The sequence below is a fragment of the Vipera berus genome, assembly GCF_964194415.1.
Source record: "Vipera berus genome assembly, chromosome: 8".
Taxonomy (NCBI): Eukaryota; Metazoa; Chordata; class Lepidosauria; order Squamata; family Viperidae; genus Vipera; species Vipera berus.
Genome location: NC_138211.1, coordinates 24,217,470 through 24,235,659, shown reverse-complemented (window position 1 = coordinate 24,235,659; position 18,190 = coordinate 24,217,470). Strand labels below are relative to the sequence as shown.

Genomic DNA, 18,190 nt, shown 5'->3' with positions numbered 1-18,190 from the left:
CCAAAGGATGCTATTCTACCCACCCCTGCTGAAAGGAAGGTGGGCAAGGAAGACCAAGCAGTCCTGGCAGCCCTTGGTACGTTCACAGCTAAATGCACAGCTGAATTAATAAATACATTTATTTCATTGTGGCTCTGCTGTGTTTCTTGAAGGAAGAATGTAAGATCAGAAAAGGTTCCCAGACTTTCATTTGTTAGATGCACAAGCCGTCATTCCTCCAGGGGCTCAAACCGGTGTTGCCACCGGCTCTCCTCAGCAGGGCAGGTTTCTCTTTCTTCCATCTTCATTTTGGGCCAAAGATCAGCTTGCTGCAGAGAGCTAGGCAATGTGCCCAGGCAGCACAGCACCTCCAGACCTCCTTCCCCAGACAATTTATAGACTAGGAGAACTTTGCAAGAGTCCTAGGAATGAGAAGGTAGGAGAGGCTTCCATTATCTCACCACAGCAAGCTCTGGGTACAAAAGAAAACCAGGGATAAAGTAGCATGGCAGGATTAATCTTTAGACTGATGGAAAGTATTGCAAAAAATAAGTCCTGGCACAGAACCTTCAGCTGAGCACATATGCCAAGAAAAGTGGGCAAGAAGAGGGTCACTCAGCCAGACAGCCCCACAGAGAGAATACAGGAGGGCTCTGGACAGGAGCCTTTCGTCGTTTGGCCTGGGCTGCACTTAGCGATGATCATGACTGAAATAAGAGTAGCAAACATAAAAGGAGGCAAAGTTATAGCAACAGATTCCCAAATCCATGCACCACAGAAAACTCCTCTTTTACAAGGACCTCTGATTTAATCCCAATGGCTAAAATAAGCTGAAAGTATCTAGTATTTTTTAGAAGATAAAATCCAGATGCTTTATCTGGCTCTTTTTCTTCTTGGCATTAGGCCAAGACAAAGGACAAAGCTCCGGTTGGCAAGCTGGGTCAGGCGCCAGAAGGCAGGCAGCAGGCTCAACAAAATCCCAGCGCGATCAAGGAACACACATTCCTCCGGAGACCTGTGTCAGGCAAACAATGCTTCTCACCCCAACCGTCCATCCTTATTTGAAGCCACTTTTGTACCAAGAAGAAGCTGCTGCTGCTGCTTTTCTCTACACACAGGAAGTCAGCCATGGTGTTGCTCTCAACTACTGAAGGCCTCAAAGAGGCAGGGGAGCCAACGTGCCAGAGACCCAGACCTTTCAGCTGGGTGAAGGAGCGCACTGCTGACTCTGCCCAAGAGGGCCCTTAAGGGCAGACTTGACAAAGACGATGGCAGCCAGTTCTTTGCAGAATTCCTCCAACACGATCACCCCCTCCAAGAACATCTGGTGGCCAATCCTAGAAAGAGATTGCATGCAAGACAAAAAAGGAGTTTTCCTCCTCTTATCAGCTGCCTTTCCCTCCCATGGCTGATTCTAGGTGATGCTTACAAAGACCTCTGGGCAGGAGAGCAGGCTTAAGGCCCATCTGGTTATCATTACTGCTCTTGCATGTGCACTAGAGGCCTCGGGCTGTGCACGTTTTCTCCAAGGCAGGTCACTGCTGTTTGATCACAACTGCTGCCATCGAGATCAAAATAATAAGCTCATCTTCTCTGGGCCACAGTGGTTGTAACGGTCTCTGTGCAGCATGCGGGTGGGGTAGCTTTGCCTTGGGCACATTGCCATCAACTTTGGAAGTTGTGCAGGCAAGTGCCCGGAGGGGCCTGAAAATGCTCCAGCCAAAGCTGAGCTCTGACATGAACCAAAGGAAGAACCGCCCCGTCCTCTCTGTCCCACTTACGGGGGGTCATCTGGCACCAGCCCCATTAGCTTTTTCCGGACTAGCAGCACGTTGGTGGAGAAGTCTGTGATCCGATGGGCTTTGTGCACCAGGCTGCTGATCACCTGGCAAGAGAGAACGGGTCAAGAGGCTGGCAGAGGGAGCAGAGCTTCTTGGCTGCAGCAACAGCAGCCAGAGAGAACGTGGCTGGGCACGCCTTGAATCAGCTGCAGAAGCTCACAGCACCCTGTGTTTCCCACCCTGGGCTTGGCACCAACCCAAATGTTACCCTAATTAGCACCGAGAAGAGAGTCCTGCAGCCAGGGGCCAATGGGAGGTAGGGGTCCAGAAGGTACTCGTGGAGGTGAGGGTGAGGGAAGAGGGCCAAGCGAGACAGTACCGACGTCACCTGCAGATTCACTGCATAGGGCTGCCGTGGGGAGGGAAGGAGAGGGAGAGGGAGAGGGAGAGTAAAATGCAGTGTTACATTCACAATCTGCTACTGGTAGCCGGTTCCATCAACCGCCCACAAGAAAAGGGAGCAGGAGGAAGCTGCTGCCTGCGATACATGCCCAGTACAAGGGCTGCACTGCACCAGGTTCCACAACTAGGAAAAGCAGGACGCCTTGAAGCTACCTCCCTGCAACTGACGGGGACCTCTTCCCACCTTGCTGTCACCAGAGCATCCTCCGTATTGGGGACCAATACGTATTGCTCTCCTAGGCTGCTTCCCTCAGGATCCCACCTGGTGTAAGATCTGGGCCAGCCGATCAAAGAGCACCTGCAGGAAAGGACCCTCATAAAAGCGGGGTCCCGCTGGGTTGCTCTTCTGGGGCAGTTGAGTCTGGGGCCACGTCCAGCCCGCAACATTCGCACAGCATTCTTGAAACTGCAAGGAGACAGAATTGGTTGGGTTTTGGATGGTCTGGATTCTCATTCTTTTCTCACAAAGTTTTATATTTTGCCCATTTCTGTATGACTTGAAAGAGTCCTACCGAAACTCAAGATCCAATAGTTCGAACCAGACCTGGGGACTAATGAGCAACTGGCTCAACGACTGTGTCAATGCTGCTAACATCGGATGTTCTTGCTTTGACAACTTATGGAGATGCAACCTTTTTCTTTAACTTGTGTGTTACTCTTAGAGTTAGAATTAGATGATACTTGGGGGGGGGGGGAGAAGAATGTGTATGGGAATTAGTTAGACATAACAATATTGTAGTAGTGTATGATTCAAGGTTTGAAATAAGAGATGGTAAGAAATGGCAGGTTGGAGAACTGGAGGGAAAGTCTGCATTTCAAACCAATTGGAGAATGTGATTTATGACTGTTAATTAGAGGAGGGAATTGTGCTTTGATACTATGTGTTCAGGGGAGGGGAATTCAGATTTTGGCTTCCACCATGTACGTGCCGATGCTATGCTTCTTGAATAAAGATTCTTTAAGGTAAACAATACCTCAAAGTTCTTTGAAGAGCTTCATCTGTCGGAATCATGACAGATTGCAATATTGAGCGTTACGTGGCTAAACCTCCCACCTGCAGTTGGGCGGTGGGTGTCCCTTCTTCATAGGCAGCCCCGTCCATCGTGCGTTGCAGCAGTCAAGGGTCCCTGATCCAAGAGTCCCCACGCTCTGATTTAGCCCAGCCTTTGCAGAGGTGCTTCCTGCAATGAAACCTTGTAACCCGAGGGCTTCATGCTGGAGCTGGGGTGGAGCCAGAACTGACTTGCAAGGGTTTACCCTGTCCTCGTTTGGATAATCTTCGGGCACCAGGTCTTCCGCAGCACGTCTGCCTCGACTTCCGGCCAGAATGGCAAACAGACATTCTGCAGACTGTGCATCGTGGGAGACATTATTGCTGAAATTGATATTGGATCGGGACTGCAGAAAATTCTCCCCGTACGAGAGATCTCAAGCTTCCTCACGTGCTCTCTGGGCAAGGAATGAGGAGTGATGAGCAAAAAAGAACTTTTTTGCAGTCACTTGCGATCATCTGGGACTGTGGGATTCCCTCAAACCCTGAATGTAGCCTTTTTGGGAGACTCAGAGTCAACAACAGCCAATACAAAAGTCCTTTTTAATCTCTTTGGAGTTTATTTTTTATTTTTACTGTTAAATAAAGACTGCAAAACCTTCAGAACTGCGAGTTTGATTTTTGTTGTTTTACTTCAATCCGTCTAGAAATAAATTTTTATAATGCAGATTTTTAAGTCTTTTCTGATTTATGCAGCAAAAGGAGGATTGTTGTGTTGATTTTAGAATGTTTTTTAAAGCAGATTGAGAATTCATTGGATATGATTTTAAAAAAGAATTTGAAGCTAATCTTAACTTGTGTTTCGAATTGTTTTTTACAGTACTGTTTTTAATAGGTTGGTCTGTTTTTTCCCTTTGTGTAAAGACGGATGCAAAAAACAAGTTAAATAGTTCTGTTTTCTCCCTCTTGCTTGTCACCTTCTTGCACTTTCTCCCACTAATGGGCCAATCATTTCCTTGACTTTTTTCTTGTTTTTTACAAGCTTTTTTTTGTTATTTTTGAATTTTGCTGCAAGCCTTAGTTCATTTTGAGCCTTAGCTTTCCTCATTTGATCAGGCTATTTGCTGATATTCTGCCTTACTTATGTGCCCCACTTTCCACTTGTTATACTTGTCTTTTTTGTCTTTCAATTTATGAGTTATTTACGCAGCCATGCTGGCTTCTTTTAAGAGCTGTTCTTTTTCTTCTTTGTTGGTATTGTGCTAGACTGGGTTTTTATTATCTCACTTTTCAACATTTCCCAAGCTTCTTGAATTGTTTTCCCCTTAAAGAAAGAGGCCATTGAGCTGCTGAGTGCCGTTCGAAGACTTTGGTGAGAAAAGGAGACCGGCCTGGCGATGAAAAGCACTGAGGTCGTGGAGTTCCAACCCTCCCAAAAATCGGGAGGGGGAACTCCGACCCCACTGGAGAAGGGCCTAGAGACATCCGACAGTGACTCTGATGATGAACCCTTGGTAAGTGGGCCCACTGCACCCATTACCAAGCCCATAGAACTGCTAATCCCAGAGATGGAGAAGGTGGCCCTAAAGGCTTTACTGGACTCAGGGTGCACCAGATGTTTAATAAGCCCAATCCTGATGGGAAATCTGGGGATTCCTGTGAGGAGGCTGAAGAAGCCAATTTCGTTTGGTCAGTTAGATGGATCTATCGCAGGGGGCATCCCGGGCATCCTTTCCACGATGCTCATAAATTTGAGCATCATTGAGACTTTGACTTTTATAGCGACCCTCAGCATGGAATGGCCCCTAATCCGAGGACTGGCATGGTTAAAAAATGGTACCCATGGATGAACGGGAGGACAGGAGATTTGAGATTTCCAAAAGGGAAACCCCACTTGTCCAATAGCCACCGCAGCTCCAAAGGGAAGCATGAGCATGAAGTGGTGGCAGTTATCAATGATCAGGAATTGGGAGACATACCCAGAAAGTACCAGGACCTGGGTGAGTTTTTTTAGTGAGAAGGAATCTGGTGAATTACACTCCCTGCCCCCCATCCCACAGACTGTGCCATTGAGATTGTCCCTGGAGCTAAGCTGGTGAAACCCAAGCTCTACTCGATGACCCCCCCCGAGACCTAGAGGAACTACGCAAATTCATAGATAAGAATTTGGCATGCAGTTTCATTCAATTGGCCAGATCGAAAATGGCACCCCAGTGCTATATTGAGAAAAGGATGGGTCTCTTCGTCTCTGCGTAGATTATAGATACTTGAATGCTGTGTGCATGGACAATGTCTACCCCTCACCGCTAGCCCACCTCTCAAAGGGAAATATTTTCTCCAAGTTAGAATTGTGAGAGGCTTATTACCGGGTCAGATTCAAGGAGTGGGACGAGTGGAAGACCGCTTTCAACCGCCCCCTGGGGTGCTTCCAGTTCAAAGTACTTCCGTTTGGTGCCCCACCTGCAGTATTTATGTACCTTATTAACGAGGTGCTCCACGAGCATCTATACAAAGGGGGTTTGGTGTAGCTAGATGACATATTAATCTACACTGAAACGAAAGCTGAGCATGTAAAATTAGAGCAGTTTTAAACAACTTATAACTAAGGGATTTACTGGAGCTACTTTACTGGAATTACAAAATGACTTTGATAAAGGTGACAAGAATTCTGACAAAAGAAACGAAGAATATGAGAAAAAATATTGAAGAGTTATTAGTGGGACTTAAAGTTTGCTCACAAAAAGAAAAAATACAAAATTGGTTTATTTGATGATATAATGATTTATCTCTGGTGATAATGGTTTTGACTGAGATTGGATGATATAGTCCTTCTGGAAATGTTTAATTGGGTGTCATTGATTAATTTGTAATGTTATCCTTTACAATGCTTAAATTTTTACTTGGGATTGAGCTTTGATTATTTGAAGAGAGATTGGAAGAATTTGCTTAAATGGAAATGATATATATTTAAGTATGTTTTTCTATTAACCCTTACTGGACTGGAGATGTTAATATTAACTACACTTGCTGGAAATGGGGAGAGTTTCTTCTTCTGGTTTTTAATGCATATAGTTTTATGAGGTTCTGTAGGTTTTAAAAAATTATATGTACAGTATATGTGTAATAGTTCTGTATTAGGCTTCTGTATTATTATTGTTCAATTTTATCAACTCTTAATAAAATGATTGGGGAAAAACCTGGAATGACAATACTTGGGTGAGTGTCGTTAGCATACCAAGTACACCTCATGCCCAACAGGTAATCTCTCCCAGAGGTTTTGCATAGACATAAAATGGCACAGGGGGAAGACTGAGGCTGCAGCACCCCAGATCAGCTAGACTAAAACATAACAAGAGACATATATGACAAGAGCTGCCTGCTAAGAAAAAGCAGAGCTGCTGTTAAGATTGTGCCTTACTGCCCAACCTTTGCAGGTCTTCCTCAGAGGTCAGAGGGACTGTGACTGCCATCAGGGGACACCTGCCCTCCAAAGGCCAACCAAGATAATAACCACTTATATTTCTGTCTCATGCTCAGGCCTGAAAGGATCTAGGAAGTTCACTTCCATTAGAGCCCCCACCTGGTAGAGCACACACATCCTCCCTTTTTCAAAGGTTGCTGCACCATTTAAAAAAGAAACAGGTACAAGAAAGGGACCAAGAGACACTGTGCATTTCAGTCGTCATTGGAAAGGACCCCAAGTTCTAAGATGGCGGCACCTGGATCGGCTGCAGCTGCATTGGCTCTCAAAGGTGAAACAATTTGGGAGTGATATTATGTTTGAGCAATGTGGTGCAACTAAGGTAACATGGCATATGACCGACAATCTTTGCGAGTTTCTAGCTGTTTCGGAACTGTTGGTGAGACCATTAAAAGTCGTTGGCGCTGTTTGAAATTCTTCTGCCAGCAGCAAGATCTGACTGCTGGCCCAGCGACCAATTCTATTGCAAATAAGGGCTGTTTCCAAAGGAGGCAGAGGAGGAGAGGTCCTGGGGCTTATGGAGCAAAGGAACTGGATGAGGCTGTCAGCAGGCCCAGAGGATGGGAGAGAGGCTTTTGGAGGAGTTGATGGTGGCGGCAGCAGCGTGCTCCAGGGGCAAAAAGAAGCGAGGCCTCTTTAAGGAAAAGGTGGAAGAGACAGGATCAGAAAAAGGAAAGGAGGCGAGGTTGTCGTGCAGGAATACAAACTAATTTGAGGGCTAATCCACATGGAGCTCTGTTTCCATCTGTCCTGTTTGCCATCGTTCACTCCCTAGAGACTAAAATGGAAGATCTGTTGCTTGAGCTGGCCACGAACAAGGAGTGTATATTGGAGGCGGTGACCCTTTGAGAGCTGTACGCAACAAAATTTCATTTTGATGTATGCCAATTGGTGTACTTTCAAAGTGACAATAAAGTTGTTGTCATCATCATCATCATCATTACAATTAACACTGGACCACTGGAGTTCAGAAAAACAAACCAACTGCAGCATAGGAGCGAATCAAAGGACTCACCAGTACTTTAGCATCATGGACGTAAGTGTCATATCCTGCCTCCTCCAGATAAGGTGAGGTCTTCACCTCACTTGGTACTAGGCAAAGGAAGCTGGGTAAAAAAAAACACACACAAAGAAGATGGTGGTCAGAGCTCTGCAGAATTGTGTTTTCTGCCTGGTCGCCCTTCATCCTTTCTAGCCAAGTAGAGAAGCCTGTTTTGACCTGAGCTACACCATGCCCTGCAGGTGGCTTGCTTTGGGCTACCTCTGTTCATACCCCCCTGGATAAAATCCCCAGGCTGAATGACAACCAAGCCACGTGCCACGCGTGCCACAGGTGTTTTGCCTTCCGGCATCCCCAAGTCAGCTCTACAGAAGAGGCTGGGTTTTCTGCCTGTCCTCTGCCTTCAGTCCTTTTGGCTGCCAAGCAATTTGCAAGTGCCCTCCTCAGAGTTGCTTGCAAACCCCCAGGGAGCCGACCCAGAATTTGAGAAACGCTGGCTTCGACAAAGGGTTACAAAAGCTGATGGAGTTAGCAGAGATGGCTAACGTGACTGCTTTGATAAAAGAAAAGAATGTAAGTACTTTTGTTTCTACTTGGAAACCACTTCTGGACTTTGTGCTTAAGGTTGAAAAAAATAATACTATTATATCGGGTATTACTGATTAGACTAATTTGTTGGTATAGAAATGGCTAGTTCATACTACTAAAGAAATGTAAAAAGTTGAGATTCGATCTTAATGACTTATTTTACTGGCACAGGAATCGGAAATTAACTCCTTTTCTTTCCCTCCCCTTCTCCACAATTTTTCATTTTCCCTTTCCTTACTGTTGTCCCATACTATCTGCTTTTGTATTTTCATATTTTATGTTATAAATGAATAACTAAGATGACCCAAGGCCTGGAGACTGAAACATACGAAGAACGGCTGAAGGACTTGGGTTTGGCCAGTCTAAAAAAAAGAAGAAATAGGGAAGACATGACAGCAGTACTCCAGTATCTGAGGGCATCAAATTATTCTCCAAAGCACCAGAGGGCAGGACGAGAAACAACGGTTGGAAACTGATCAAGGAGAGAAGCAACCTGGAATCACGGAGAAACTTCCTAACAGTGAGGACAATGAACCAGTGGAACTGCTTGCCACCAGAAATTGTGGGAGCCCCATCACTGGAGGTTTTTAAGAAGAGACTAGACAGTCACTTTTCTGAAATGGTATAGGTTCTCCTGCTTGAGCAGGGGGCTGGACTAGAAGACCTCCAAGGTCCCTTCCAGCCCTGCTCTATTCCATTCCATTCCATTCCATTCCATTCTAATTATTATTCTATTCTATTCTATTCAAATTAAAAAAGAGAAATGTTGGCTTCAAGCAAGTGTGCTTTTTTTGCTTTGTCATCTCTTATTCCTTCACATTTTTATATATATTTTGACTTGAGTGTTCCAGGATTTGGGAAAATCCAACTGAATCCCTGAAGTAGAAGATGGAAACTAAAATCAACATATACATGGAGACAGTTTAAATTTTTTTAATCCTTTTTTTATAAATAACTCAAATGGAGAACATACCTAACATTCCTTCATCCTCCTATTTTCCCCACAACAACCCTGTGAGGTAAATTGCGTGGAGTGTGTGAATGGCCCAACCAGTCGGCCTTCAAGCCTAAGGCAGGCCTAGAACTCACAGTCTCCCGAGTGTAGCCTGGTGCGTTAACCACTACAGATATTCCTTGACATATGACCAAAACTGAGCATGGAATTTTGGTTGTAAGTTGTTACAGTTGTTAAGCGAAATGTCCACGACTGCCTTGTTCAATGATTGCAATCTGAGCTTTCTCTGTTGTGGTTGTTAAATTACCACATGGGGGTGTGAGAGGCCCACAATCCACCAGCATGTGGAAACCTGCCATGGGTCAGGGGGAGTTGGCCACCTCAGCACACTGAGGCACAGACCTTGCCTCTGTCGCCCCCCCCCTCCCCTTCACTAGCATATTCTCCTCTGGAGAGGAAAAGGCTCTGAGTTGCAGCATTGGGAGGTGCAGAGGCTCAGAGCCTTCTTGAATTCTGGCTTCGCTAGCAGTTCAGACAGATTTCAAGTCTTCCCCACTGACTCGCTGGAGAAACCAGCAGAAAAAAATGGACAAGTGGCAATCACATGGCCGCAGGGCACCTGGCTACTGATCGTGTGACCACGGGGAGGGCAGTGCAATATTTTACAATACCCAGAAGTATTTTATGGGCACCAGGTCCATGACTGTTGTTATACAACCAGACATAGGTTAAACTACCTGTAGACAAACTGGCTCTTTCACAAACTTCTGCATAATACACTCTTACACAACACCCTTCTGATGTTCATAGAGGCAGAGCGCCAAACCCGGTAACTTAGGCAGTACATCGCAACCATCTTGTACATAGTGGCCTTGCATCTTCATAACACAAATAGGGATGCAAGCAACTGCTACTCCCTGCCGCTGCTCTACAAAAGCCGTACCTGCTGACTGCCTCCTTCACATCCACAGGCCCCGCTGGCTGGCCAGGTCCTTCCTTTGGAACCAAGGTAGCTGGTTGGCTTGGCCTCTGTGGCTCGGCTGCTGGGAGTCCATCTGCAAAGTAAGGATCTTCTTCTAGGTCTCTGCAGAGATAGGAACAGGCCAGCCTTGACCATGTTTTCAAAGTGACAGGCTATACTTTCACTTAAATGAGCAAAAACACGATATTTAATGACAAAGACCAGCTTCAACACTGCTCGTCTCAGAAAAGGGGAACAGACAGGTAACATGCTGGTTTGTGAATCAGCCCTGGGATCCAGGCTCATCAGCTGCTGCTTGAGCACAAAGATGATGAGATCAGCCCAATCCAGGTCCTCCCTTCTCCCCTCTTTCCCCCCTGCACCACTGCCTTAGTCTGTAAGCTAGAGGGAAGGCTCTGTGCTTCTTGTGGGGGACTGCAAACAAATGCCAACACTGTATCACAGGAACCAAAAATGATTTCAAGCCATCAAAAGCGGCTCATCTTAATAAAAAGGGTCAGCCTGGTGCTAAGAAGAGACTTTTCCTCATCACTTGCGAACGTAGAGGCCACCAAGTGCCATCAGCTCCTTCCCCGAGTCACTTACAGCCCCTCCTCACAAAACTCTTGCTCAGGGACAGCAAGATCTTCCTGGCCAAGTGGACTTCTCAAGACGTAGCTGCGTTCCTCCAGATGGCACAGCACCAGGCTCTGCAAGATGCGCTGGTCAGGAAGCCAAAGCAGCTCCTCAAACAACTGTAGGGTGGCAACGCTGATCTGCAGCAAGGAGGAGAATGTGAACAGCTGGACTTGGTGAAAATGCCCTGATGGCTTCCAACAAGCGAGCCAAGACACTCAGGCCACAGACACCACAGAGGAAAGCCAGCTTTTAGCTAGCTGTCTCCCCATGCCCTGCTACAGTTTAAGTCACTAGCAAGATCTGGGCTACTGGGGGAAACTGGAGCCTAGAGTTAGGCAACAACTCCCCAAAGTTCCCAATTCTCAAGCAAAAGGCACAGCAGACTATGGTTAAGACCACCCACCCACCCACACAGAAGGGCTTCCATTTCCTTGCTGATCTTTGAAGCTGCCACAGAACTCGAATGGAAAGCTCCCATTCCAAAGCATCAGGGCCTCAGTGAGGAGGAAAGGCTGCTTTGCAGATGCCGTCAGGTACTTGTGGGCAGAGCTAATTCCAGGCATTCAAAGTATCGACAGCTTACGCTGCAGCTCTTGCGGAAGGGACACGGGATTGGCAGGAGGCTCACCTCATCAGACGGATGGCTGCAGTTCTCAATCAGTCGTGAGCAGAGGCTGGAGCTCTGTGGCCGCCAGGCTGAATTGGTGGGCCTGGCAGGATCCATTTCTGCTCCCAGCAGAAACCCAGCCAGCTGCTGGAGGAGGGCAGGAGCATGAATCCGTCTCGCCAGGCCCGTCAGGATGGCCACTGAAAAGAGAATCCCAGAGTCTGACCTGCCAAGAAAGGACCCACTGAGCAAAAGAGGCCTGTGCTTGGCGGTGCTTCCCGTCGGAGCTCCCTGGCGGTGCGACACGTGCAGTCAAGGGCCCGCTCAGCCCACACTCACATCTCCAAGAGTTGAGGCTGCAAGGTTTCCAGGAAGAGCCTCCGCCCCACAGTCGTGCTCAGGGCATCTCCGACAACCTGATGGGGTGCACAGCCACCATTAATCACTCCTCCCATTCCACCACACCCCAGCTAGGCATCCCTGGCCTTGGGACCAAGAGGGAGAGGAAAAGGGCACGGGGAGAAGAGGGGAAAAGGTTTCTTACGGGATGAGCCTGTTTCACGAGGCGGTCACAAAAATCCAGCCAATCAAAGAAAGCCTCTAGGCTGTGTTTTCCTGCCTGCAAGTTCAAAAGAGAGGAGGTTCAACCCAAGGACACCTGCTCACACTGGCATCCTTTTGCTGTGAAGGGGAGAAGAGGAACCAAACTCAGAGAAGTGGGTTTTCCTACTCCTATTACCATGCTTGCCAATAGATTCCTCCCTATAGGTGCATTTGTGTGGCTAAGCCTCAGTCATTCTGCTAGGATATCTTTGCACTCCTTGTCTGATCTCAAATCACTACTTTACACAATTGGTCCAAGTAGATTTGCAACAGGGATAAGCTGCTGAAGAACAAGATGCAAACCAGAAAGATGGGAACACCTTGAGTGGGTGACAGTGTAATCTGTCTCCCAATGTAATGCTGCAGATCTTTGTAAGCAGCGTGAATCTACTTGTTATTCCACCTCTTAACAGAAAAAAACAAAAACCAATCAGGTCAGTTATTATTTAATAGAGCCAACTAGCATATATATAGGTAGTCTTCAACTTATGGCAGCAATTGGCACCAGAATTTCTGTTGCTTACCGATGCAGTCATAAAATGCAAACACCTCACTTGGCAGCACCAATCCCTGCACTCTTGGTTGCTGTCATTAACGGAATTCCACACTTCTTGCCAGCTTCCCACAACCACAGTCAGTGGGGCACATGGCAGGAAGTTGCAAGTCCCAGGCAGGCACAGAGGTAAGTGGTTGCTGCTGGGTTAGGGACAGAGCCTGGGGAGGTGTCGCCAGGGCGAGTCTGCAAGAGTCAGAGTGAGGGTCAAGGAGAGTAGGCGACTGTGCAGCGAGGATCAGGGAAGCAATAACTGAAAGGTGGGGCACCGGCTGGAGAGGGTGTGAGTGTGCAAGAGGTTCAACATGGGTCACGGAGGGTGCACAGGGTTATGTCAGGATGCAGCATGAATTGGGAAGGGTGTGCAAGGAGGTAAAGAGGGTGTCACACAGATCAGGCAGGAATCAAGAGGATGCAAGGTGGTGCGAACTGGGGAGAAGGTGTGAGAGTGAAGGGTGGATTGGGGAACACACAGGGAGGGTTTGGGTCGAGGAGGATTTGTGGGGTGTACAACAGGTGCGATGAGAGGTTGGGAGGGCTGAGTGAGCAGCAGAAGTGTGAAAATCTCAGGAGCAGAGATTGTGGGCTCAACAGGTCAACAACTTTGTACCTGCATGGGACGGTAACATCGGCAGGCTTGATGGTAACAGGGATGGCATTGTACAGGGAGCAGAGATAGTCGGATAGCAGAAGGCACAGCATGCTGTCTTGGGCCAAGGCCTGGGCAGCGGTTGGATGGTCCACACTGGTAAGAAGCAGTAGGTTCTCTTGGGCTTTTAGCACAACCTTCTTGTTCTGCAAGGAGGAAAAATAATACAGTTCCTGCCAAATGTCCTCCTCCTAGATTCCGTGTGTGGAAGCGAAGACTCAGGCAGAGACAAGCTCATCCCATCTGCTCTTCACAGGCCCCAGGGCTCTCAGCACCGATTATTTCATACCTTGCTCTTACATAAGCCAATGAGAGCAGTCACCAAATTCAGCATGGAGGCAGCAGGGTCCCCGAGCGGTTTCTCTGGACACAGCCCTCCACCCTGCTCTTCAGAGGAGGGCGGGGCCTGGCCAGAGGTCATGCTTGGCTTAGCTGCCAATCCCAGTGAAGCAACATTCTGGCCCTTGAAAGCAAAGGGGAGAGGAAGGAGAGTTCAGGTCAGATCAATTTCTATTAATAAATCAATATTGGTTCTAATTTTATATACCGGTAACTCTTATAGTTGTTTTTATATTTAATTTTTTATCACTAATAAGCCAGAGTCGCCTTAACAGTGAGATGAATGTCATATACATTTAATAAATAAATGAATACAAATAAGCTCAGCAAGATATATCATCCTGGTTTTGCAAGAATAATTGGACGTAACAAACAAAATGGACCAGTTCTATTTCCTAAGGCAAATCACCCAGTAATCTTGAATCCCTACAACGAAAGGGGGGAAAAATCAGGCAATTCGAGCCAGAATGCATATGCCTAGAAAACATCTAGTCATTCCTGCACAGAAGAGTCAGGGGACACAAAAATCCAGTAAAAGTCTTTTCAGAACTTTTCAGAAAGCAGGCAGCAACAATTAAGAAGCCCTTCTAATCCCATTCTCAGTTGCACAGCTGTTATGCCCTCTGAAGTGCATAATTTGGCCTGCCTAAGGCTGCGGCTGCAGGAACAGGAGGAGCTATAGCAGCAGCTAATGTTCACTTGGCACAATCTTCTTCTCCACATGCAAACCTACAGGCAACCAAGTCCTGCACTGTCTGCCCCTACAGAGGAACAGAGAAATGATTGTGGAGGCTGTACCTGGAGGCCATTAGCAAAACAGGGAATTAGAAAGACAGGACAAGAGTGAGAAAGAAACAAATGTTTTGCCTTGACTCTCTTTGGTATAAGAACGAGGGAAGAGGAAATGCTGTCGGGAATTCTAAGTTCAGTTGTTACAACCTGTTTCAATAAAATACAATTCTAGTTATTTCTTGTGATGTTTGTTTCCTGACCTAGCCTGGCAGGGCTGATACAGTGTGAAAAGGATCAGCACACCCAACAATCCCTTACCTCTAGGACGTATGGTAGGAGAGCAGGTTCCTGCCTGATTTTGGTACATAGAACACCAACAAACTGCAGCACTTCCTTCTCGGGCTCAGGGTTAGGGCCTAATGCATCACCCTGAAGCTGAAGAAGTTTCTGCAAAAAGATTGAAAGGTGGGCCAAAATCAGTAAATACAGAGATGCTTTAGAAATATCTTAAGACTGTTAAACTGGACACATTTTCAAGTCACTAAGAAGTAGCTCCCTTGAAAGAATGGTGATTTTGCTTTATCTTCAAAATGGATGCCAATTGCCGAGTTCCTTAAAAAGGCCCTCACCTGAACAGGCCGGTAAACATTGAAGTAATGCAAGAGCGGGCTCTGCATCTGCCCCAGCAGGCGACTGAAAAAGAGAAGCACCTGTGACCTCATTCCTGGAGGATACTGTAGGAAGCAGAGAAACAAGGCTCACATTAGGAAAAGTTCCTTAAAGCTTTCCATTAAAAATGTCCATCAAAGACTACATTACTTGACTATCTTGAATGCTAATGGAACACAGTGATAGTCTGAACGTTAAACTGAAAAACAAGCATCAGGATGTAGGTACAGGTCAAGTACAATCTATTGCAGAATAATTGTTGTCAGTCCTATGGTTCTGAAGTATTCTTGTCTGTTTCCCAATATATGATTTAGGGGACATCTTGCACAAATGTGAATTGTAAGACCTGCTCCAATTTAAGACTTTTAAGAAAGACCTCAACTCCATTTGGTTGAAGTGATAGGTTCTTTTACTAAAGTTAAGTGGTTGCAGCGAAATTGAAGCTAGATCTGAGTATTCTCATGCAAAGCTTACATTTCCTCCCCTTTCCCTGGCTCTCTCCTCTGACCAGTCCATCAGTGTCCAATAGTACGCCCTTTTGATGTTTTGGGAACCACTTTGATGCTTGGCACTGCTCAATTCTGTTCCCAGGTATCCCTGGCAGCTGCCTTATTCTAGTTTAGCACCTCTGGTTCTTGTCAGCCTGTCTCTCCCCTCTCCATTTATCTTCCCATTCCCATTCCCTAACTTTACTTCCTAAATTCCTGCCCCCCTCCTCACACTTTATAGCAGGATGGAGAACTCATCAAATTTGCAGATGACACCAAGCTGGCAGGAATAGCCAACACTCCAGAAGATAGGCTTAAGATACAGAAGGATCTTGAACACTGGGCCTTATCTAACAAAATGAAATTCAATGGTGAAAAAAGTAAGGATTTACATTTGGGCAAGAAAAACTAGTACAGTATCAGTGGTACCTGGCTCAATAGTAGTAACTGTGAGAGGGATCTCAGAGTCCTAGTTGACAATCACTTAAATATGAGCCAGCAGTGTGCTGCAGCTGCCAAAAAAGCCAAAAGAGCTAGGCTGCATTAACAGAGGGATAGAATCAAGATCACTTGAAGTGTTAATACCACTTTATATAGCTTTGGTAAGACCACACTTGGAATACTGCATCCAGCTTTGGTCGCCATGATATAAAAAAGATGGTTAGGGGACTGGAGGCTAAAACAAGAATGGTTGCTGGAATTGGGTATGTTTAGTTTAATGAAAAGAAGGCTTAGGGGTGATATGATAGCAGTGTTCCAATATTTCAGGGGTTGTCACAAAGAAGAGGGAGTCAACCTGTTCTCCAAAGCAACTGAAGGCAGGACAAGAAACAACGAATGAAAACTAATCAAGGAGAGAAGCAACCTAGAACTAAGAAACTTGCCTCCAGAAGTTGTGAATACTCCCACACTTAGTTTTTAAGAACAGATTGGATAATCATTTGTCTGAAATCGTATAGGGTTTCCTGCCTGAGAAGGGAGTTGGACTAGAAGACCTCCAAAGTTTCTTCCAACTCTGAAATCATCCGACTCAAAGGATGCCAATGAAACAAAGAAGCTGAAGATGGCAGACCTGACATTATCTTACTTTGATAAATGAAATTAGCACAAATAAGACTTTTTAAAGCAAACAGACAAAAATGAAAATGAAGCCACAGTAAAAGATTTATTTGGAAGAAGAATGACCTATATTTAGGTATAGAATCTCTAGAGAAATGAGTTTGGAAATTATGCCAAAGAGGCCAGAATAAGAAAGGGGTATTTTCAATTAGGTAAAGGAATGTCTGAGTTATGACTGGAAAAGTCCTCAGGAAAGAAACCCCCAAATTGCGCCGCTGGCATTCCTGACAAAAGGGAGGCACCACAAGAGGAACCACCTCTGCTTTCCCCAGAGTGCTGAGTGTCTCCAGGACTTTGTGCCGCAGCAAGTATTCCAGGCAGGGTCCCGTCTCCCCTTCCTGCTGTTGCTTCTCCTCGTAGACCAGGATGTCCAGCATCTGTTTTAAGCGCCAGGGAATATCCGTCTGCTTCGCCGACTTGTTTTCATCTTGGGAAAAGACGGAACATCAGCAGCGGCAGCAGATGTGGCCGTCCTTAAAAATCACCGCGAAAGGCTTTCCCCTCCGCCGCCGAATACTCGGCAACGGAGCCCCTCGCCCTCCCGCCCGCAAGGGAGCCGCGGGGCCGGCGCCGGAACCTCCCACCTGCGGCCTCCAGGTAATGGTGGGTGACGCCCTTCCAGTGCTCCGTAAAGGCGGCCGGTAGATCGAGGCGCGGCTCCTCCTGCAGCGGCGAGAAGGCCCCGTCAGGCGACCCCCGCCGCCCCTCGCCCCCCCCCCCGCCCCCGCCTCGCCCCGCCCCGCAGAGCCACCCACCGCCTCCACGGCCCGCCGCAGCAGATCGCCCAGCCGGCCCAGCAGCGCCATGGCCGCCCCGCCTGCGCCCGCCACGTCATCCGCGCGCGACGGGGCGCGGGGCGGAGTCTTGTCCCCGCTGCCCGGCTGCCATGTCCTTGGCTGCGCTGCTGCGCGCGGCCCGCGCCCGGGGGCGCCTCCCCGCCGGGGGGCTGCTGGTGAGGAGGGGGCCGCGGGGGAGGCGGGGCCGCGCGGCTGGGCTCGGCGGACCCTCGAGGGCCTGGGCCGCGTCGCAGGAGCGGCCGGAAGCCCCTCGCGGCCCTTCGCGTCCTGGGGCTCTTCGCGTCCCGGCGGCCCTGGGCGGCTTTGACCCGCTGAAAAGGAGGAAGACCGAAGCGGGAGGGAAGAAAGGCCGACCGCCGAGCATCGTCCGAGGGAGGGGGGGGCTTCCTCGGCGGCCTTGTTTAATCTGAGGTGTGGGGAGCAGGGAGGGGAGGCCGAGACAGGCCCTGCCCAGCTGACCCATCCCGGAACGGTTTGGGGGTTTAAAGCGCGGTCCTCTGCAGGAGGCACTGTAGTAGTCCGGCCATGCTGTTCCCCTCGGGGCTCAGCCCCCCAGGTGGCTCCCAGGAGAACCTGCCAAGCGTGTGGGGGTCTTGGGCGGTTTCAGGCCCCAGCAGGGGAGATCTCGGCGCTTCTTCCCACAGCCCCGTCCTTAAGACACTCCTGGGGGCCGCTTTACAAGGGTGAAAGGGTCAAGGGGACCCCACTCCATAGACACACCCAGCCATTGCCTCCCCATTCCCTCTAATGTTGTGATGAGTGAGAAACCAGACCACCCAGTTTGCCACTTCAACAGC

General features: G+C 47.8%; 2 protein-coding genes across 2 annotated transcripts in view; one reads left to right on the top strand and one right to left on the bottom strand.

Annotated features, from left to right (window-relative positions):
- Positions 1 to 101: 101 nt before the first annotated feature.
- Positions 102 to 17,421, bottom strand: FHIP2B (FHF complex subunit HOOK interacting protein 2B). Its single transcript, XM_081334079.1, has 17 exons — positions 17,352 to 17,421; positions 17,181 to 17,259; positions 16,854 to 17,023; positions 14,950 to 15,054; positions 14,639 to 14,767; positions 13,539 to 13,712; positions 13,204 to 13,395; positions 11,989 to 12,063; positions 11,784 to 11,860; positions 11,466 to 11,670; positions 10,805 to 10,974; positions 10,181 to 10,321; positions 7,710 to 7,800; positions 2,485 to 2,628; positions 2,029 to 2,169; positions 1,761 to 1,864; positions 102 to 1,316 (listed from the first exon to the last, which is right to left on the bottom strand). The coding sequence occupies exons 1-17, from the start codon at positions 17,400 to 17,402 to the stop codon at positions 1,178 to 1,180; spliced, it is 2,187 nt and encodes a 728-aa protein (XP_081190205.1). The 5' UTR covers positions 17,403 to 17,421; the 3' UTR covers positions 102 to 1,177.
- A 27-nt stretch (positions 17,422 to 17,448) lies between these two features.
- The window catches only part of NDUFA10 (NADH:ubiquinone oxidoreductase subunit A10), a 37,607-nt gene continuing 36,865 nt past the window's right edge, over positions 17,449 to 18,190 (top strand). Inside the window, exon 1 of the mRNA XM_081334074.1 lies at positions 17,449 to 17,548. Coding sequence (XP_081190200.1) covers positions 17,483 to 17,548 — 66 coding nt within the window. The 5' untranslated portion in view covers positions 17,449 to 17,482. The remainder of the gene's footprint in view (positions 17,549 to 18,190) is intronic.